The sequence below is a fragment of the Podarcis liolepis genome, assembly GCF_965112155.1.
Source record: "Podarcis liolepis genome assembly, chromosome: 7".
Classification (NCBI taxonomy): domain Eukaryota; kingdom Metazoa; phylum Chordata; class Lepidosauria; order Squamata; family Lacertidae; genus Podarcis; species Podarcis liolepis.
In genome coordinates, this window is record NC_139561.1 from 66,914,056 (window position 1) to 66,936,463 (window position 22,408).

General features: G+C 42.0%; 1 protein-coding gene across 5 annotated transcripts in view; it reads left to right on the plus strand.

Annotated features, from left to right (window-relative positions):
• ARID1A (AT-rich interaction domain 1A) overlaps positions 1 to 22,408 on the plus strand; it is a 126,325-nt gene that overhangs the window by 81,285 nt on the left and 22,632 nt on the right. For all 5 annotated transcript variants that reach the window (XM_083511913.1, XM_083511912.1, XM_083511914.1 and 2 more), the window contains 4 exons: positions 18,213 to 18,453; positions 19,303 to 19,392; positions 20,293 to 20,460; positions 21,272 to 21,590. In XM_083511913.1, coding sequence (XP_083368039.1) covers positions 18,213 to 18,453; positions 19,303 to 19,392; positions 20,293 to 20,460; positions 21,272 to 21,590 — 818 coding nt within the window. The remainder of the gene's footprint in view (positions 1 to 18,212; positions 18,454 to 19,302; positions 19,393 to 20,292; positions 20,461 to 21,271; positions 21,591 to 22,408) is intronic.

Genomic DNA, 22,408 nt, shown 5'->3' on the forward strand with positions numbered 1-22,408 from the left:
TTTAGACAACAGGCACGTGTGCTTTAAACAGTGCTGCCATTTCTTTCTTGTTCTGCTTTGAGCCTAGCTTCTGTAAGCAGGACAGGCTGGTTTTTAATCAGAAAATTGCTAGAGGATACCCAGTTCTGATCTTGGATTCCCAAGAGTGGCGGTTTCTTAATCTTGTATAACCACTGAATTGGAAGAACTGCAATTGCAATTGCTTCAAATGAATAAACTAAATCAATGTATTTTAACTATGTAGAGAGAGAGAGAAACCAAAAACAGTGAAGGTGAGAGGAAGAGTGATGTGTAAAATATAGTATGGATAAGAATTACATTGTTTTAAAGTCATCTCTGAATATTCTAATTTGGAGTTATATTTAATAAACCTCAGACGTAAGCTCTCATTAAAAAATAGCTAGGTTTTATCTGAATTAAGCAAACCCTGCACTTAAACTGAATCAGTGATCTTCTACTGCATGACCACCATATCACCCACCAAAAACACAGTTCAGGACCTAGAAACTGTTAACTGCCTACCAGAACTAAGATCGATTTGTCTCAAGAAAGACAGTTCTGTTTTTGACCAGGATAATTCACTGAGCCCACCCACATGACTTCACACTTTGTCCTCTAAATACCTAAGCACTGTAATTTTGCTTAGACCTATAATATTTATCCCACCTGATTTGAAACACTGATTGTTCAGCAACTACCACTACTTAATTCCTGGAATGTTTGGCTGTACCATGGGTTCACTTGAGAGAGCACCCTGTGTAACTGCATTGACAACATCCAGGGCCACCTCTGGGCTTGTATCCAAACAGGATTTGTATGGTTGTGGGGCATGTTGGCTCATTATTGTTGAAGATATGATGCTGTCCAACCCTGTACTCCAGCAGGAGCTGTATTCATTACCAATGTGCTTGATTCAGGCCTGTTGGCCCCTTACCTTCAAGTAAACGGTCTTACTCAGTATTCTTGATGGTTATTTTGAAATAAAATTACAGTTTATGGTACAGTGGTACCTCGGGTTACATACGCTTCAGGTTACAGACTCCGCTAACCCAGAAATAGTACCTCAGGTTAATAACATTGCTTCAGGATGAGAACAGAAATCGTGCTCCGGCAGCGCAGCAGCAGCAGGAGGCCCCATTAGCTAAAGTGGTGCTTCAGGTTAAGAACAGTTTCAGATTAAGAACGGACCTCTGGAACAAATTAAGTACTTAACCCGAGGTACCACTGTATATGCATACAATTCACTTCTAGTTAATGACCTCTGATAATAAGGGCTAGTTGGTAGAAGGGTTTGCATATTTTCAGATGGGATAGTATAGAGGGTAAGAACATTAGTACACAGTAGTTCAGCCACCATAAAGAACACTCCCTGTATTAACAAAACTGTTAAGCAGGTATACATGTGCAGCCACAAATGGGGAAGGGAGAGGGTGGAGACTCATACTCTTACAGAAAAATATTGAGGTGTGGGGAGGGTGGAATGATTGCTCCCAAACCTCTCCTGAACTTCAAATATGGGTCAGACTGCCAGCTGGTAGTTTCATATTGCTATATTTGTGAAGATTTGTAGGGTGGGTGATGGATGAGTAATTTTCCTTAGGAGAACATATACAAGTCTTTACCAACCACAACTAACACCCGATCATTTAAGCCATTATTATTATTTATTAAATTTGTATACCACCCTTCATCCAAGAGCACAGGGCGGTTCACACCTGAAAAATACAAAAAAACACAAAAACTATATATCCACACACACACACCACAAAAACAAACCAATAACCCACATTTAGAAAACATTTTAAAAGCAATAGAATGTTAATCAGCTGGATGCCAGGTTGAAGAGAAATGTTTTTGCCTGGCACCTAAAGATATATAATGAAAGCGACTGGCGAGTCCACAAATGGGGAGCCATTGCAGAAAAGGGCCTTTCTTGTGTTGCCACCCTCATAGAGGAGGCACACAAGGACCTGAGACAATGATTGCAGGGTTTGGGTTGGTTTATATGAGGTATTGCGGTCTTGAACTGTGAGAGGGAGCACTTCCTCTGAATCTAATTTCCCCCCTCCTTATTTTCACAAGTCCCTGCATTTAAAATAAAAGTTGTTTTATATATAGTAAAAATCAAATAAGGGATGTTGTATTTAAAATAAGTGCAACACCAGCTGTTCCCGTAATTATAACTTGCATTTATAAAGTTCTGTTGTTTTCTAGGTAAGTTCTGTATTTATAAAGTTCTGTTGTTTTCTAGGACACGGGTGGCACTGTGGTCTAAACCACTGAGCCTCTTGGGCTTGCTGATCGGAAGGTCGGCGTTTCGAATCCCCGCGATGGGGTGAGCTCCCGTTGCTCTGTCCCAGCTCCTGTCAACCTAGCAGTTCAAAAGCACGCCAGTGCAAGTAGATAAATAGGTACTGCTGTGGCAGGAAGGTAAACGGTGTTTCCATGCGCTCTGGTTTCTGTCACAGTGTTCCGTTGCGCCAGAAGCAGTTTAGTCATGCTGGCGACGACCCGGAAACCTGTCTACGGACAAACACCGGCTCCCTCGGCCTGAAAGCGAGATGAGCGCTGCAACCCTGTAGTCGCCTTTGGCTGGACTTAACTGTCCAGGGATCCTTTACTTTAGTAATTAAAACCTCCCCCCTCCCTCCCAAAAAAACCATCCCAAAAAATGGTAAACAGCAGTGTTTAACAAAAGATCAGCAAACTCTGAACTTCAACAAATACCTTTGGCAAAAGGAGAAGCTTACCTGACAGCAGAAACTGCACAAAGAGGAGGCCAGTCGGTTGCATATGAAAAACAGTTTGAAGAACAGGGTGGTTTAGACTTCAGACTTTCAGGATCTGTCTTGTTTTTTTGAACTAGAACCACAAGTTCCACCACTTCTAAAAAGTCTGTTTGCATATGAAAGAAGCCCCTGGTGGCTGACCTGGGAGTGGGTTTTCTCCTTTGTCTTATTTCCTCATTAAGGTAATTAGGACCAAAGCCATTAAGAGCTTTAAAGGTTAGGGTCATCATCTTGAACAGAGCCCCAAATTAATAGGCAAGCAGTGCTGCAGTGCTGCATCAGAAGTCATATGGTCAGTCCCAGATGAAGTTTCCAAACCATTTCCAAGCACTGGCCAGCGTAGACTGTCGCTGTATTCCAAACACAGGGTTGTATGCAACAAAGCCATTATGCAAGTGGAACAAATTCTACTCCCAACCTCCACTCCCCCAAAAAAGCCTCATGCGGAAACTTAATTGGATTGTATGCCAGTGAAAACTAGATCCTGATCAAAGAGAAGAGGTTTCAGTGAGTTTGGCAGTAAGTGCTGTGAATTTGACCAATGAAGCAGGAAGGTGTATGATCTCCTCAAAGGGACTGTTACCCAGTTAGCAACAGGCAATACCTTGAAACTCTCCTTCTTGGGTAACCATCATCAATTTGTCCTTCAGTATGTTCGTTAGCCCCCTTCTAACTTGTAATGGTGCCCAGGCACTTGCTCACCTAAATCTTTCCATAAATAAAAAGTAGTATTAGGTGTCATCAGAATACTGTGACTTTACTCCAAAACAACAGTTAATCTTCCAAAGTGGCTTTGCATATATGATGTTAAAACATTGGGGACAGAATGGAACAGTGTTATACACCATAAGATAAATTTCATGTGATAGAGCACTGGTCTCTCAATGCCATTCCTGAGAGAGAAGTGCAACCACAAAAGAACAGTGTCCTCAATTATTATAGTAGACATGAAGATCCTGTAGTCCTCCATATGTTGTTTGTACCTCAACTCGCATTAGCCCCAGCAATTGGAATAATGGGAGCTGTAGTCCAACAACACATGGAGGGCCACAGGTTCCCTATTCCTGCCCTAGAGTTCTGGCCTCACCCAGAAGAAATTGATTAACAGTGGTATCAAGTGCAACTGAAGCTTTGCACCAACAGGGTCATATTGGGAGAGCCTACAGAATTAGTTAACTTTGCTGAACATTGTGGAATCCAAAGTTAAATCTCTAAAGCAGACTACCTTGATGAATCTTCTACCTGTGTGGATTTTCTCACACCTCTGAAATCCATATCCTGACAAGATAAAGAACTCAGTTATGTCACATTCCTGGAATACTTCACTAACACCAGCACACTCAAGCATCAATTGTCATGCAGCAATATCATGACTTTATAGCAGCTGTCCACAACCTGGTGCCATACAGATGTTTCGCACCAATATTCTTATTTGCTCCAGCCAGTGTCAATGTCCATGATCAGGGAAGGTGGGAATTAAAGTCTCAAATCATGCCTTGTGGTATGACTGGCAATATTTAATCCAACCCCTTGCTTTCCCCCTGACAACGCCCAGTACAAGCTACAAAGATGGGTCACAGTAGCACAGTGGACAAGAGAACTGGGAAGGACTTCATTTCCCATCTCTTCTCCAACCTTTATTCACAGTATATTTGATTTATCCTTACTCTTATTAATGTGCTGTTCACTCGTAAGGTGACAACATTAAAGCACAATATTATTAACAGTTTGAAACAGCAGGCAATCAAGTGGGTCCAAAAAAGATACACCTCAAGTATAAAAAACCAAAGTAAAGAGGGGTGTCCAGCATTTGCCGGAAACTCCTTTTATAAAGGCCAGACCCACCTCCGTGGAGAGGAAGTTTTACAACTTAGGGGCTGCCACAGAGGAGGCAGTCTTTCAGGTACTTGGGGTCATTTAGGGCTTTAAGCATGTGAGCACCTTGACGGGCTCATAACTGGCCACCAATAAAGTATGCTATAAACTGCATTAAGAAGACTTTGGTGGGAATTTTTCTGAGGCTTGGGTTTTACCTTCCATAGCATTGGGCTGAAAATGGTTTTTCACCTTTGTGTTGGAGCCTCATTGTTGTCCTCCATGTCATTGGTCTGTGGATAGTCTGGGCTCCTCTGTCCTCCTAAATTCTCTTGAGAAAGGAGGTTTGTTTTGTGGTTTGTTCCTATACTAAAATGACATTGGTTTTTTTCTGCAATTTAAACTACGTTGAATGGTAGGATGTGGCTTTCAGTTTGAGAGGTGCCTTATCCAAGACCAATGCTTTTCCCCTTTAAATGTTTTGGACTGCATCTCCCATCATCCCTGCCCATTTGGCAGGCTGGCATCCCTGACCATGGGACACCTGGAGGGCACCAGGTTAGGGAACACTGGTAAAGTCTGTCTGTGAAGTGAGTGAGACCCTGACGTGCATACTGCTGTGAGTATGAGCATGGTTGCTCTCTTCCCCCCGCTCCATCACCTCACAAAAGAAATCCCTTCTCTGCTGGCTATTATGCCTGATCCCAGAAGTTGTGCATGGATTAGGGATAGTGAGTTTGCTGTAGGCCTGAAGGAAAGAGCAAGCAACTGGATCCCTAGTCATCTTCCAGCCAAAAGTGGGATAATCAAGAAGTTCAATTCTGTTGCCTATGACCTCAAATCCAGATAGTGGGTTTTTATTCCACAAATATCAATGTGAAGCTTTTTGTATTATCAACACTGTTTTATGAATGGTCATTATTTTTAGTTTTAAGCATTAACACAATTTTCAACAGTCCGTTTAATTTCCTTTTGACTTAACATCCCCCCACATGTAAACTTGCCAACCCCTCACATGTAAATTTGTGCATCTGATGTAGTGGACTGTATGTAATCCATGAAAGTTTATACCACATTAGTCTTCAGGGTGCCATAAGGCTTGTTGTCAGACAACAGTAGTTCAAGCAGCCTGTCCAGACTGAGCTAGCCTCTACTTCCTTTGTGGTGAGTTGCAGTAGCTCCAACCTTTTGAGAGGAAGAGCAGTTGCCACCACAGGAGGTAGCAAACAGTGACTTTGAGTTGGGGAAAACCAGGGTCACTCTTGGCAGGCTTTCTTAGAATGTCACAAGAAACCAGCTTAGTTGGTGCTGGTGCCAGCCCCACATTCTTAACCAGCCCTGGCAAAACAGCCAGGAAGCTGAGAATTTCCAACACTGCTGCTTGTTGCCTTGCCCAGTATTTTGCAAGCAGCTTTTTTAAATGGAGGGCTCCTTGAAGGGGTAAGCAGAAACAAGCTTTTGGGGGGTGGCTGCTTGAGGAAGAGATCCATATCCAGCATTCCCCCAGGAGGAGGAGGAGGAGGAGAATAATACTGGCTCTCCTGCATGGTGGGTTTTTCCTCCAGCGACATCTTGTTGAGTGCATGAATCATGGTGCTTTTTTCCTCTTTACTTTGAGCCTTCAACCACAAGCTTAGTGTTCCCCTTTAAAAAGGAAGGGAAAGGACATGAGACTGATCAGCCTCTACTTACTGCTGGTGCTTTGAGGATATATTTTAATAGGTATTTCTTTTTTAAAAAAAAGAACTGGGGAGGGAGGAAAGGGAGAGGAGAGGTGGAATGGTGTTGAGCAGAAGCAGTGGATGTGATTAACGCGCCTACTGAGCAGATCTGTGGGAGTGGAGTATCGACCTCTGAAAAATCAATGGCTGCTGCAGTAGCAGTGCTGTCTCTCCCTCTCCCCCCCTCTTTCTTTTTCAAGGTCTTCAGTTGAAGGAGTGTGGTAAAACCAGCAGCTCTTCTCCCTTCCCTTTTCTGTCCCTAGTTTCACCAAAATAGCTGAAGAGCCTGTTCTCTCTCTCCCCCCCCTACAATAACTTGCTTAGATGGGTTAATTTTTGTAATTGGAGTGAAATTTCTCGACACATATACACACCAGGCTCCTCCTCCACAGAGCCTCCTTTCCAAGCCCTTCTTCCCTGCACTGCAGATGCAGCAAGCAGCTCTTAACAGTTTTGTCTTAAACCCTGAATAGAAGGAGATTTTGCTTCATTTTTCAGCCTAAAAACAGTCTATATTCTGGTTTCCATCCTGAATCATATATACTGCTGTAGAGCAGCAGTAAACTCCTATTGGGAGGAGAAAAGAAGTTCCCTCTATCAAAGAAGAAAAACTGAATTCAAATGCCCCTTATCATTTGTGTCCTTTTTTAAAAGAAAGTAGGAAGGAAAGAAGGCAGGCAGGCAATTTAATGCATATATAAAGTAGATAGAGATGCTGCCACAATGGGCAAGGAGTTCTCAGTGCATTATTACTTTGCATTCAGAACCTAAGGATCCTTTTTTTAAACTTCCAAAGGAAACTGTATATATTTTAAGGAGGAGCTCAAAAATGTGACCAACTTCATACTTGCTTGCACACGGTTTGTGGCTTAACTCTTATTGGAATACATTGGGAAATTGCACATGTGATATAGTCTGTATATACGTGTCTACACACTCACAAGTGTTGGTGTACAAAATATGAAAAGCTTTTGTGAAGAGATGAAAAAGATGTAATTGCCTTTGCAAATGGGAGTTGTATGATGTACAGGGGTCCCCAAACACAGTTGAAAATCTAAGAAATTATTGGGGGCAGCACAAAATACCCAACACAAAGAAGGAAGACTGAGGATGCTCAATCCCAAAACAGCCAAAGCTCCTATACATACCACAAAACAAATAGAACACAGACGAAAAAGCAAGTAACATCCTCCAAGAAGCATAGAACACCCCAACAACAAAAAGGGACCTCCCTGATAACCCTTGTTCTTTTTTAAAGGACACATAATGCTGGGGCCACCAGGTATAGATTAAAGTAGATAGATTGCTGACTATAGAAGAAAACAAATAGTACAAGACAAACACTAATTTGAAGCTACATAATTTTGTATATTGCTTTCATGAATATTTGTTTTACCCAAGCCTTTCTCCTATTTGTAACTGCCTTTCGTCAAATATACCATCATGATATGCTTTTAAGCAATGGGCACTCCAGCAAGCTCTCTTAGCACATTACTGTATAGTGGACCAAGACCACTGTTGGAGCAAAACACTGCCCCCTGCCACAATCGACCCCAAGGTCGGAGACTGATGGTGTGGGATAAGGCCAGGTCTTTAAATACTGACATTAAAATGTTGAATTTGACCTGGTAGTATACAGGTAACTAGTGAATGCAGAAGCACCCATCAGGCAGCAGCATTTCTGCACTAGCTGTGATCTCCAGACTTCATTCAGGGACAGTGTTGCAGACATCCAAACATGAGGCTACAGGGACTTGTTGCAAAGTTGTCCTGATCCATGAATGACCACAGCTGGCACACTAACCATAGTTTGTGTCTCAAGTGTCGGTGCTGGTTCCATCTCTGTTGAAAATAGGCCATACACCCAGTTCTTGTATATAAGGAAGACCTAGCAAGAGCACCTCCATTTTGTCAGGATTCAGCTTCAGTTTATTAACCCTCCAGCCCATCATTGTATCTAGGAAACAGTTCAGCACTGATACAACTTCATCTGGTTCAGATGGAATAAAAAAGCAGAGCCTAGGTGTCATCCACGTATTGATGACACCAAGCACCAGATCCCCATATGACCATCCCCATAGGCTTCTTATATCTATTGGGGGTGGATTAGAACCCTATGGGACCTCACAATTCAGTTACCAAAGTGTTAGGCATGAGTCACCGCATGCTCTTTTATGGAAATGGTCTTGCAGATAGGAGAGGAACACGATGCCCCCAACTCCCAGTCCACAGATCTGATCCAGATGGTGGTTGGTATCAAAAGCCACTGAGAGATCAATGAGAATTGGCGCGCGCGCACACACACACACACACACACACACACACACACATCAACAACAATAATAATAAATTTTATTTATATCCCGCCCTCCCCAGCCGAAGCCGGGCTCAGGACGGCTAACAACAATCAAATAATCAAACAATCAAATAATCCAACATTCTAAAAACATTTCATTATAAAAATTAATTAAAATCAAATTAATGGCAACCGTTAAGCAAAATTCTGTGCAGGTTGCCAGAGGAGGGAGTCAGGCTGGGCCCTGACCAAAGGCCTGGTGGAACAACTCTGTCTTGCAGGCCTTGCGGAAAGATGTCAGGTCCCGCAGGGCCCTAGTCTCTTGTGACAGAGCGTTCCACCAGATTGGAGCCGCAGCCGAGAAAGCCCTGGCTCTAGTTGAGGCCAGCCTAACCTCTCTGAGGCTTGGGACCTTCAGGATGTTTTACACACACACACACACCATATCATTTGCAATACAGTGGTAGCTTGGTTTAATAACAGTCCTGTTTCTGAATGATTCGGTTTACGAACTCCACAAAACCGGAAGTAGTGTCCCGGTTTGCGAACTTTACCTCGGTCTAAGAACGGAATTCGAACAGTGGAAGGGCACTAGCGGCGGGAGGCCTCATTAGGGAAAGTGTGCCTCAGTTTAAGAACAGTTTCAGTTAAAAAACGGACTTCCAGAATGGATTAAGTTCGTAAACCGAGGTACCACTTGTACAAGTAATCAACCCAAGCTGTCTCAGTTTTTACTTGTGTTTGATCATTTTTGCTATGAGCAAATATTGGTGGATACAAGACTAAACTTCTCAGTATAAAGATAAAGGTAAAGGTACCCCTGCCCGTACGGGCCAGTCTTGCCAGACTCTAGGGTTGTGCGCTCATCTCACTCTATAGGCCGGGAGCCAGCGCTGTCCGCAGACACTTCCGGGTCACGTGGCCAGTGTGACAAGCTGCACCTGGCGAGCCAGCGCAGCACACGGAACGCCGTCTACCTTTCCGCTGGTAAGCGGTCCCTATTTATCTACTTGCACCCGGAGGTGCTTTCGAACTGCTAGGTTGGCAGGTCCTGGGATCGAACGACGGGACCGCACCCAGCCGTGGGGATTCGAACCACCGACCATGCGATCGGCAAGTCCTAGGCGCTGAGGTTTTACCCACAGCGCCACCCGCGTCCCAAACTTCTCAGTATAGGTTTATCCTAATTTGAAATTATTCATTTGAAACTAGAGAATAATTTTCCTGCATGAGCTTCAAAATCATGACTTAAAATAACTTTGGATATGTTTATATTTTTGTGTTCTGCCTCATTTCTCATCTGTTTCTGCTGTTATAGGTATCTTTATAATTATGAACACTAGCTCTTTCAAATGAAGTTAGAAATCGGCCAAAACCATAATACAGATTGTACAATCAATTGCTGGTGGGCACCATTGCTAGTACTCATTTTCAAACGCCACTTCTAGGTGCAAAGTTTTGCCTTTTTTATTAAAGCTATGGAAAGTGTTTAGCTTTTAAACTTGCTATTATTTTTATTAATTTCAGTTTGAAAATACATCTTGGATTTTCTCCTTCGATCTAATATGCAAAAAAGCATCCCCATATCAGTCAGCATCATTTCATTTGTAATATGTAATAATGTTTTAGGTTGTACCAAGTTCCACCACTACCTAAAATAAAAAAATAAGTTCCCCAGCAGTTAATTTGCAAATAGAAATGCTGATTCTGATTTTTAAACCATAACATTTCTGATCTGAACTCCACTTGAAGAGTGTTTTACAAGGTATCTATCTGAGTGGCCCTCTCATGCTTGTACACCTGCACTCTAGGAGAACACATAAAATTTGAAAGCATTGGATGAGCCTCTGGTTGCTGTGAATAGGAGTTCTTTTCTGTATGATAGCCTCTTGTAGATGAAAAAAGTTGACTTGATCTACTCTAGGGATAGCCAGTGTTGTGACTTCAATATGTTTTAAAGCTACAGTACCCATCATTCCTAACCAGTAGAGCTGGTTGGAGTTATTATAGTTCAGCAATGTATGGAGGACACTACAGTATATGTTAGTCACCCATGATCATCTTCATAGCAAGTTTATGCTTATGCAATAGAGCTAGAATCATTAGAGAAAGTGTGTGACCAAGTTTTGATACAAAACATTTCCAAACATTTTCATACAAAGGTTTGCATGTTATGGCTGGCCTTGGTAGTCAAGCCAGAAATTGGGATCACCCTCCCCCTTTCCTGCCAGCTTGGTGAATGCTTGGCAGTGGTGCTCCATTCACTTCCAAGCAGCTGTCAAGAGAACCCTCCCACTACCCTTTCCTTCAGGAAAGAGCCATGGAGTGTACTGTCTTATCTGCTGTTCAGTGAACAATTCCAGAGTGCCTCTGCCAAACAGCAGCCAAGGAGGCTCCCTGCCACTTCTCTTATGCTTCAGAGTAGGAATGAGAGAGATAGGCTTGCCATATTGGCTCTGTGTGCCCAAGGTATTTGACACAGTTGCCAACCAACCCCCAGCCTGTCCTCCTGTGTTTGGATCTGAGGGGAAATCACTGCACAACTGCCTGGGTGATCTCAGTCCACTTTGCAGCATCAAGGTTTGGAGGAAATCTCATCATTCATCACTCATTGTGCTCTCCAAAGGGTGATGGCTAGCTTGCTGTGGAGATGGAAAATGTAGAAACCTGCTTAAAAACACCTGCCTTGCATGAACCATATAACTTAAAAGGTGAGGGAACAGTTTTGAATAGGTGCAAATGTCAGGGTCGTATGTCATTAATTCTGCACCACTGAGCACCTATTTTATACCATCCTATACCGTTTGGGAACACTTGTAGCTAATTTTTTTCTGACATGTGAATACTTTGTAGGTCCTGTTCGGTGGTTTCATTATATAATTTTACCTCAGTTTTCTTTCTATCAGATTTCTTCAGCCTTCTCTTTCCCTCTTCCAAATCCAAACCTTCATTTCAGGCTCCTTTCTCCTATATTCCTAGGCCTGTGGTTCCCCCCTCCTTTTGTGAAAGTCTTTGTGTTCCTCTTTTATAATTATCAGTAGCTTAGCCAATGGTAGATGGGGACCCTTGTCCCTTTTCCACCTGTGTGACAATAGAGCAAATTAGCCAGTCATTACCAAAGCCTTTACCACCATGTTGCAAAACCTCACAAGAAAGACTTTTTGGAGCATGCAGTTAAAAGTACAGTGACATCTATGCCATAATAGGAGGAACTGTGAGCACTAATCCATTCTTACAAGGATGAAATGTTTTGTGGTCATTAAACCCAAATTCTGTACAACCTTATTACTCCTTGGAATCCTGTTGTATTTGTAAAGTTAAATTGAACCCTACTCTCTCCCATAGGGAATGTCTACAGACCTGAGATGCTAGTAGGTTGCAGCTGCAAGCAGGCATATTTAGATGCTCACTCCCAAATAGCAATCAACAAATATGTTGTTTGTACAAAATAAAGAAGTTGGGAAAATGAACATATTTCCCAGTATTTCGTATTTAACATTTTAAACTGGACTTTAAAAAAAATATGAATTTGATACTGTTGCAATGGACCCTATTAATTGTGGCACAGCATGCACACATTCATCCCTTATTGAGAGTGCTGGGAACCTTGAGAGTCTTTTTGTAATGCCCAGAGATGGGAAAATAGTACTGGAATATGTGCTGTTAGAGTAGTAACTCTAAAGCAGCTTGGGGCCAAAAATCAGCCCAGATACTAAGAATATTATTAGTCTAATATTCTTAACAAAATCTGACACCTTTTAATTCAGAATAATAAGTACTGCAGGTATATTCTGAGTCAAAACTATCTAGCTCTTTTGTGTTTGGCTGTACTAGGAATTCCATTTTCATCTTTGAGGCAGCCTTACTTACCCCTCCCTTTTGAGGGCTGTTTGATTTCAGCCATAGTTTTGTTTTGGTATGAAAAGGTGGTGTTAGCGGCTGATTCCCTATTCACCAGCAGCAGAACAAACTCCTGCTGGCATAAGGTTGAATTGGGCAACCAATCGCAGCTGGAACAGTTATAGTTTCGGAGTCCCTGTGGGCTTCCGCTATCAGGTCACATCCCAAAATAACACTGGGCAGTATTTCAAGTGAAGAAACAGAGGCTTTGGGGTTGCAGCCAGCCTGGAGTGTGAGATTCTGTGTGAAATACTTGGAATCCCTCCAACATTTTTGATCTGCATGGCAGATGAGCAATAAAATGCATAAAAAACACATTGGAAACACGTGAGGAAATTCTCCAGACCAAGACATTTCCTTCATGCTGGCAGAGTTACTGCTGTTGATTTGCACCTCCTGTTTTCCCTTGCTTTATTGGCTGTATTGAGAAAAGGAGGGAAGAGTGCTTTGTTTAGCATTGTTCAGAGTTGCTCTGGAAAAGGACCTTTAAACTACTCCACCGGTTTACTTCCCTGGAAACATATATTTGAATTTAAATCTTTTACTACTTCTGATGACCTGCAATACATTGTCCCTCCCCTCCTTTTCTTTTCTTTTCTTTCTGAACTTTTATGGCAATTATCATTTACAGGTTCCATAAGTTTTTATGACACTCTTGTGGCCCCAATTGAAAAGTCATTCTAGATGTTAATAATCTAAAATTGACCACAAACTTCATAAAATGGAAACTATTTAATCAGCAGACACATACACAAACGGTGTTCATTCCCCGCAATTTTAAAAGAAAAACCTTAGGAAGCAACATTTGTATATATTCTTATTTCCATAGTTTGTAACATCACTGTTCTCCCAAGATTTCAATAGAAAGCCCGACTGGAGGAGGCATTGGTGATGCCAAGTGTCAATGAAAGTTCATCTTTGTCCATAGATTAATTTCCCGTAGGGCTGATTTCACATGTTACCCATGTGGCATGATCACCACATCTACCCAGATAACTGCTTGTGTGAAATGATGCTCACATGGTTTGAGCTTATGGCTGTAACTCCACCAGAGAAGTCCCTTCCTATAAAACAGAATGGTTTCCCTTAAATTGTCTCAGTCAACCTGAATGTTAAGGTGCTGATGTATACAAGTAGTTCATCACTCATGTGTTTGGAAGTGCAGGGCAATATGTGAATAGACTTTCTGTTTAAGATGAATGAAAATGTCCTTGGCTCCCTTTCTGTTTTGCTATTCAGACCTTTCTTAAATGAATGCAATCCAAATGGGATTTCCTGGTATTGTCACCCCTGTCTTTTTATTGTTCTTGTCAGACCAGGAATTGGTGATTGAGGAGAAGGAAGCTTTGCAAATCTCCCTTGAAGATCATATTTCAGATGTTTTGTGGGGAGAGGAGGGCCTCTTCGTAAATGTTCCAGAACAAATATTTTATTGTATCAGAACTTGTTATACTTTTTATCTAGTGCATCTCAAAATATTTCTGGGAATCAGAGTGTCAACTCCAGATGTAACCAAAAAAGAGCCATCTATAGATCTTAAAAGGTTGGGAGGGATTATTACTGCTTATACAGGGTGAGTCCTTCAAAAGAGGCCCTGTGGATACAGAGTACACATGTTCCACGGGGCCTCTTTTAAAAGACTCACCCTATATATTCTGATCTGTGCAATACAGTTCACCATAGCATGGCTGAAGCAGCCCTTGAGCACTTGGCCCTAAGAATCACATAGCTTAAGCTTTGGGATATTTTTCACTGTATAGCAGTATGGGGCCCTCCAGATGTTGTGGACTACAGTTATCATCATTACTTATTGTTTGCCATGTTGACTGGGAGTGATAGGTGTCCAGCAACATTTGGTAAAGTAGTACTGTGTCATATCTCAAAATCAGTGTTAGAAGCTTTGATATACTGTATAAACTAATCTCCAAATGGCACCTTAAACCTAGGTTACAGTCGCCACAATGGAATATCTAGGCGCCGGGGGCTTTTTTGTTTGTGTGTTTTGCAATTGAAATCATCATCAACATCATTTCTATACCGCTTTATATTTTGCAGAACAAATATCAAAGCAGTTTACAACACATTAAAACATCAACTAAAACCATCCAGAACAAAATAAATTCAAGCTTCAAGGAAAATATTTCAAATCCTTCTCTAAGTGACATTTTCCTTTCCCCAGTCTCTAACCTGGTATCCTGAGATCTCCACATGGTGGTCACAGTTGGATCCACGTCAGTCATAAAACATTCCTGGCTAATTTCGAACACTGCTCAAAATGATCCAGTAAAACAATTTCCCTACTTGGATGAGCTGAATTTTTATTTTAAAAAATCTCCCCATAACCCCCAAAAGTAAAATTTCAGGCAGACATAAATTTCATGTCTCCAAATATCTACTAGTAACTATTTAATAACTTCTATGGTCTTGTAAGTGTGTAAAATAAAAAAACCATTAATCAATTTTTCCACACAGGTCTTTCATACACAGTTAGGCCTTTGTGGTCATCACTATATGAGCATGTAAATGAGTAGAACCTCCTTCAAAAAAGAAATCAGTATTAAATGTTGCAAGTGGAGTTTAAAGTAACATACAGTGTGTGTGTGTTCAGGTCTCAAAGATTTTAAATTGTATTGGTGAGTTTCTGTTTATTCTTCCTAGGTCAAAAGTGTATATTCTGAGTTTATAGCTAATGTGTTTGATTCTGTTAGGTTTGTGTATGAAACCCTGCCTTGGTTTTGTGGCACTGTTGTTTAACAATTCCTGCAAACGTGTGTGAGAGTGAAGTGATGATTGTTATCATCATCATAATAATCATTATCTGTCCTAATCCAGAAGGTCCCAGAGCCCACTCTCCTGACCTGATAAGATCTGTAGGGAAGGAGGCAGTCTCACACATATTTGGGGTCTAGGTTGTTTAAGGCCTTACGCATTAGCATGAGCACATTGAATTGGGCACAGAAGTGAACTGGTGACCAATGTCACTGTTTTAGAACAGGGATGAAGGAAGTTTTATTCAAGGGCAGCCCAATGTAGAGTGTCCAAAGTCAATCTGTCCAAAAGGGGCTGTAGCTGACAAACCATCCAGAGCTGGAAATAAGACTGTAGCTGGACTATAACTTCTGTTATCCCTGACCATTGGCCTTCTTGACTGTGACTAGTTAGAGTTGTAGTGCAAAACATAAGAAAAGCACCAGGTTGGAGAAGGCAGATACAGTCAGATTCAGCTAGGTGATACTTGGGATCTCACGTATGCAACTTCCCATTCAGCTCAGTGGGCCTTTCATATGAAAGATGCACTGAGCTGTGTGGTTCTACTCTGACTCTACCACAGTTTGCAGTGCGATGGAGTTCTTTTATCATTATTGTTATTTGTCTCCCTGCTGTCCTCTCCTTTAGCCAAAGCTGGGTGGTGACACAAGACTGAATTCTGCCCTGGAATCAGATCACCAGTTCATGACCAGTTCAGACAGACCTTGATGCCCTTTTTAAATGGAGCACAACCACAGGGGCTTTGGATTGGAATAACAACTAACTGTTTAATTAGCAGGCCAAAAGAAATACTGTAGAATTCCTTGTGTACTATGAAATTGCCACAAGGCCTTTACCATTAAGAAATACTATAAAATTGACTTCAGTTTAATAATTTCAGACCAATGTTGTTGAGCATTTAAGAGTCTAAAGCAAGACTGAATATTGCTTTCAAGTTTAGCTTTCTCAGTTTAGACTGAGAGCATTGTTTTCCATCATACATGTGCTCATCAGTAGAGAGATCATAGGATCTCATAAAAGGTCTGTTTATAGGAATTTTATGAACAATCCCATCTTTCATTACAAGTACTTTCCTTGGAGAAACATAACATTCATAGTCTTGCAGGAAGTGTTCTGCACGCAAATGGCTGTAACAAATATTCTGTTGTGGCACCCAAACTGTCTTAATGGATTGCAATGAAGAGCAGTGTATTGCTTCGTTCTGATGCACTTCTCCCATCACATGCCTGCTAGACTCATTAGTTGTTTGATCAGTCAGCCTTCAAGCATGACCCCCAATTAAGTGAAATTTAGGTATCTTGTAGGGCCACCACTTATTTCTCCTCCTTTTAGCTAATAGTCAAAGTCTTGTTGTACTGTATTTGCAAAGATCTGAAGTGTAGATGCTGGAGATTGCATAGGATTTTGTTAGCTAATTCAGTATTATTTTACTCTGCGTAATTTGTGATGGAAGCTGCTTGTATATTTTGGAATTAGACAACACTGAATTGCTTTCTTTCATACTTTCAGAGTGTGTGTTTCTGTAGTAGAGATAGGCAAGAAGCCATCAGTTAGGCTGCTTAAATGTCTTCTGAGAGTTCAGCATGGACACTTGGACAGCCCAGTTCTCCTTTTCCTTCTAAGCCCTGCTCCCACCTCCTGCTCTCTGTACTAGTCCTTCAGCTTTCTCAAGAAACAAAGCATTACTTTGGGGTAGCAGTGATCAGGAGAGTTCTCTGCACTTCATGTCTACCCATAGCATACAAGCTCCATAGGTTGTCTACAAACCTATCCTTCATTTCTCACATAATGAGTTCAGTTGGCTCTTTTTAACAAATAACGAATAAAAGCTCTGTGTAACTCTTTCCTTCAACCAGAGTGCTTCAACAAGGCAGCCAGACATATCATTCCCTCTCCTGCTTATGTATTCTCATTGTGGGGCATTGATTAAAAATGGGTGGTTCAAGTGCATCATGAAGTCCTTGCTGCCAAACTGCACGAATCCTGAGAAGCAAGATAATATAATGAAAATAAGATGGTTCTGTCTACCAGTGGATCACGCAAATGTTTTGTGTCATTCTGGTCAACCCATCACAGAAGAGACATTCATATAGAACTGAAAACAAAACTGAATTGGCATGCCTTGGTTTATGGAATCATTTGTGCAGGATGAAGAGACTGGAGACATTATCATTACCTTGCACATAGTATGGTGTGATGAAGCAAAGTACAAGTAGGGAACTTAGGACAACAATCTAGGGGGCTTCTGTTGGAAGATTTGATAGAAATAAGTTGTAAAAATTGAACATTAACAGGACGTACTATTGCTCATAAGACATACTTGTTGGTAATTCTGTAAAAAGCAGTATAATGGCTGTAAGTTGACTGATTTATGAAAGATGAGATCTTTCAGTGTCAAGTTGGTGGCCTCCAGATCTTTTGGACTTGGGGTATTTTTTTACTACAACTCCAGATGTCTTGGACTGCATCTGTGCTTGCTGGGGCTGTTGGGAGTTGTAGTCCAAAAAATCTGGAGAACACTAGATTGACAAAAGGCTAGTCAAAACTGGGAATCGGAAAATACTGCCTTTATTTTTAGGATGCCACTAGGTTTGTTTCATTGAGATTTTGGGCATGATGGACTGTAGCATCTCCTCTTGCACCCTTTGAGGGTAGTCCAAGATTTTCAAAATTACATCACTCCTGGTTACAGTCAGACAATTTCCAGTTCCACTTGGTAGCACATAAGTCACTGTTGCAACTGTAGGAATTGCTCATCTAAAGGATTTATTTCTACCTGGAACTATGTTGCAGCCTTCCTTATTGATAGCAACCTAAGTCTTCGTCTAAAGGAAAAATCCCATAAATTCTGTAGTAGATATATGTATAGTAGCATTTTCTCTCTTCTACTTGTGACATGCTTTCCTTTGTGTGTCTCTATAGGATCTCTCTGGTTCAATAGACGATCTGCCCATGGGTACAGAAGGAGCACTGAGTCCTGGCGTAAGCACATCAGGGATTTCTAGCAGTCAAGGAGAGCAGAGTAACCCTGCTCAGTCTCCTTTCTCTCCGCATACCTCTCCTCACTTGCCAGGCATCAGAGGACCTTCCCCTTCACCAGTTGGATCTCCTGCTAGTGTTGCTCAGTCACGCTCTGGCCCACTGTCTCCTGCTGCAGTACCAGGTAAAACTTTCTTTTTTACAGGCACAACCTTCTTAGTTTTAACAAACTGCTTATTTTAGGAAGGTGGTTAGAGTGTCTGACTGGGAGTGAGGAACTCCAGGTTCAAATCCATATTCAGCCATGTAGCTCACTGGGTGACCTTGGGTCATTGACCTCATTATTTTGCGGCCTAACCTACCTCATAGGGTTATTGTGAGGAAGAACAGAAGTCAGGGTGGTGGTGGTATAGAACAATGTAGAGGAAAGGTGGAATATCAATGTTAGCAATACATTACAAATAAATATGGGGTAGAGACATGAGTTCAGAACCCATGTCCTGGGTGACTTTGGTCTACTTCATTATCTCTCCTGTTTGGTTCACTGTTTCTGAATGAGAATAAAAATTCTTTATGGATAAATAAAATACATTTTATTACATGCCTTCATCTTTAAGGGATAAAGCAAGCTATGAGCCAGAAATCTCTTTCTTTATAAGTGGGGTGGGGAACCTCAGGCCTGGCTGAATGCAAGCCTCTAGGAGCCTCTGTCTGGTACATGGGACTCTCCCGAGGCCACATTCTGCACTGGGCCTTCTTTGGGGCTTCCTTGAATGCTTTTGCCTGGCTGAAATGAGTTCTTCACCTATGATAATACTGCTTGCTTAACTAGATGAAGTATGTGGTGGGTACAGAAATCTGTACTTTGGGGGTAACTCTACAGAGGTAAGAGCCACATCTGTAGCTCCACCTACTTTCCCCTCTGGCCCTGCCACTTTTTGTACCACTTTCAGGTTTGTCTTTTTTGAGCTGCTTTAGTGGGGAGTAGGGTGAAATGTGGTTCTTCACCATCAATTTTTTCTTTGTTGTGCAGGTAACCAGATGCCACCTCGACCACCTAGTGGCCAATCAGACAGCATCTTGCATCCCTCCATGAATCAGTCAACCATAACTCCCGATAGAGGTGTGTGCATGTGTGCAATGACAGTTGCGCTGTTTTGCCTGGCTTCTTGTATATAGCAAACATCTCAGTGGTTCACAGATCAGTCCTGATGCGCATGCCTAGCTTTTACAGGATAATCTTCCATGAAAGGTGTAACTGGTGATTTACGAATTAGAGTAGGGAATTGGGACAGTCCTTAATGTGGAATGTGAACTAGAAACATACACAATGCTTTTGTGACAAAATTAGTTTTGCCATGGTGCAGTTTGCATCATTCTCCAAATTATGCTAGATACAGACACACACACACACACCCATACTTGTTTTCCTTTTGCCATTCCACCTCAGGTTATTGCTTACAACAGCCTTTCCCAACCGGATGCCTTCCAGATGTTGGCGATTTCCAAACTCCCATCATCATAATCATTGGTCATACAGTCAGGGGTTGATGGGAGTTGGGAGTCCAAAATAGGTGCAAAGGTGCCCAACAGTAAACTCAAATGTAACCTCTTAACTATAGCGATCAGTGGGAACAATGCAAATTTGTCATTAGCATGTGGTACAGCTGGCTGTTGCTTGTTCTATTTATTCATTGAAATAGGGTACCATGTTTCTTTTATTTTTGCCACCCCATTCTCACTATTCTCAGTGGGTTCAGATAACTTAGCAGTCATCATAAATAACTCCTCAAAGTGACAGCTACAAAATAAGAGTGTGCTGTTATCATAAGTTATCATAAGACTAGGGAATTACCATGTGAGAATTTGTCATTGAGGTTTTCAAGCTATTAATGTGAAAACTTTACCAGGCATGTCATTTATGAAGAATTTAGGATTTCCAGAACTAATTATTTTTAAAAATGTGTTTCCATCTGCATAGCCTGCTTTTATAACAATATCCCTTGAAATCATTATTAATTAGGTTACATACAGAGGACTCCACAGATGCCCCAGTATAATTCCCCTCAGCCTGGGTCAGCCTTATCTCCACGTCAGTCTTCTGGAGGACAGATGCATGCTGGGATGGGACCTTACCAACAAAATTCCATGGGCAGTTATGGACCTCAGGGGGGTCAATACGGGCCTCAAGGTGAGAGTATTACACTTGTGTTTCAAATAAAATGCATGAGCAGTGAACATGTGTTGTTTCTGTGGTTGGATAAAGAACACCTGCTTAAGACAATGAGATACATGGGTAGAAAGCTTTAGCAGTCTTGTCTCTTGACCTACGAAGTGTGTGCTTACAGTTTTTATCATGGATGTTGTTTATTGGATTAAAGTAAAGGGTGAGTGTGTTCTGCCACCATTGCTGAATCTGAACTTGGGAGTGTCTAGGCATAAACTAAGTATCAACACAAAACACTTAACAGAATATTTTAATAATGTGTGCTACAGTATTCATTTAGAAATTTTGGGAAATGGAGGGGGGTTAAGTGTGACTTTGTCTCTACTTCATAGCCCTTAATTTATTCATCAGTGTCCCATACTTTACTTGGCCAATACAGTTAGTTTTGGTAACTTAACTAGTCATCTTAATATTTGGATCATTATTGATTAGTCCAGCCTTTGACAATGATTAGCTGCTTAACTTAGTCATGAGATCTCTGGTGGGATGATGCATGGAAAGATTCCACATAATGTGTGTACTGCTTTGTGGTTGATATTGCAATGTAGCTGTGATCAGTGTGTGTGTGTGTGTGGGGAGAGAGAGAGAGAGAGAGAGAGAGAGAGAAAGAAAGAACGAACTGATGTGGAATAGATTAACATTAGGACACTATTTTGTGAAGCCAACATTCTCCCATCTTTTAGCTTGCCTTGTAATATGCAGGCTCAAGATGCAAATGCAAGAATTGCCAGGATATTCTTTAGTCTTACTGATCATGCTCCCCTTTTCTCTGTAGGTGGATATCCCAGGCAGCCAAACTACAATGCTATGCCCAATGCAAATTACCCAAGCCCAGGAATGGGAGGAACCATGAACCCAATGGGAGCAGGGAGTCAGATCCATGGTCAAACTGGTGTACCACCCTATCCTGGGCTTCCTCCAGGGAGAGGATTGAGCCATGCTGCCATGGGGAATAGGCCCTATGGACCCAACATGGCAAACATGCCTCCCCAAGTAGGGACTGGGATGTGTCCTCCACCAGGTGGCAGGAAAGCACAAGAAGCTGCTGCTGCTGCTGCTATGCATGCTGCTGCCGTCAACTCAATCCAGAATAGGTAAGCCATGGGGGACCCCTTACCTCTGAAACAGAATTTCCTAGAATTTCAGCTCTTTAAAACAATACCTCTTTAAATAAGTCAGAATAGACTTCCCTAAATCCAGAGTAAAATACTGTTAGTCACCCTATTTGCAATACAGAAAAGGCAAAGGCAGTCTCAGATACTGGCACTGAATTATTACCAAAACACTCCAAAACAAAGTACAGTCACAAGAATAGGGTGGAACTAAACATCTGTATCTGTATATATAATATCAAGTGTCGCAGGCCAGAGTAAAGAGGTATATCTTCATCTTACAGCAGAAAATGCATAATGAAGATGCCAGACACATCTTTGTGGGGAGGAAAGTTCACAATTTAGGGGCTGCCACAGATGAGCCTCTCTCATGGGATACCATCCTCCAGGCTTCTGAGGGCACAGAACTACCAAGGGCCCCCCTCCTGCTGATCTTAACACCAGAGAGGGTTTGTGGGAGGGATGCATTTGGGGCCTAAGTCATGGTTAAATACCATATTGGCCCAAATATAAGCCACAAGTCGGGGGGGGGAAAGTCACTACCCTCCTAAAGCCACTTCCTTCCTTGCTTTCTCCCTTCCCGGCCTTGGGGGAGAGGACGGGGGACTATGCGTGGGGTGGGCACTGCTTTGCCATGCTCCTGGCACTGTTTGCCTCGTGCTCCTGGCTGCATTCTGGGCGGGGGTGGGGGAGCCACGCTGCGTTGCCGGCGGCCTTTCCCCTTCCCTGCTCTCTCCCTTCCTAGCCTTGGGACTGCGTGCGGAGTGGGCACCACTTTGCTGTGCTTCTAGCTGCACACT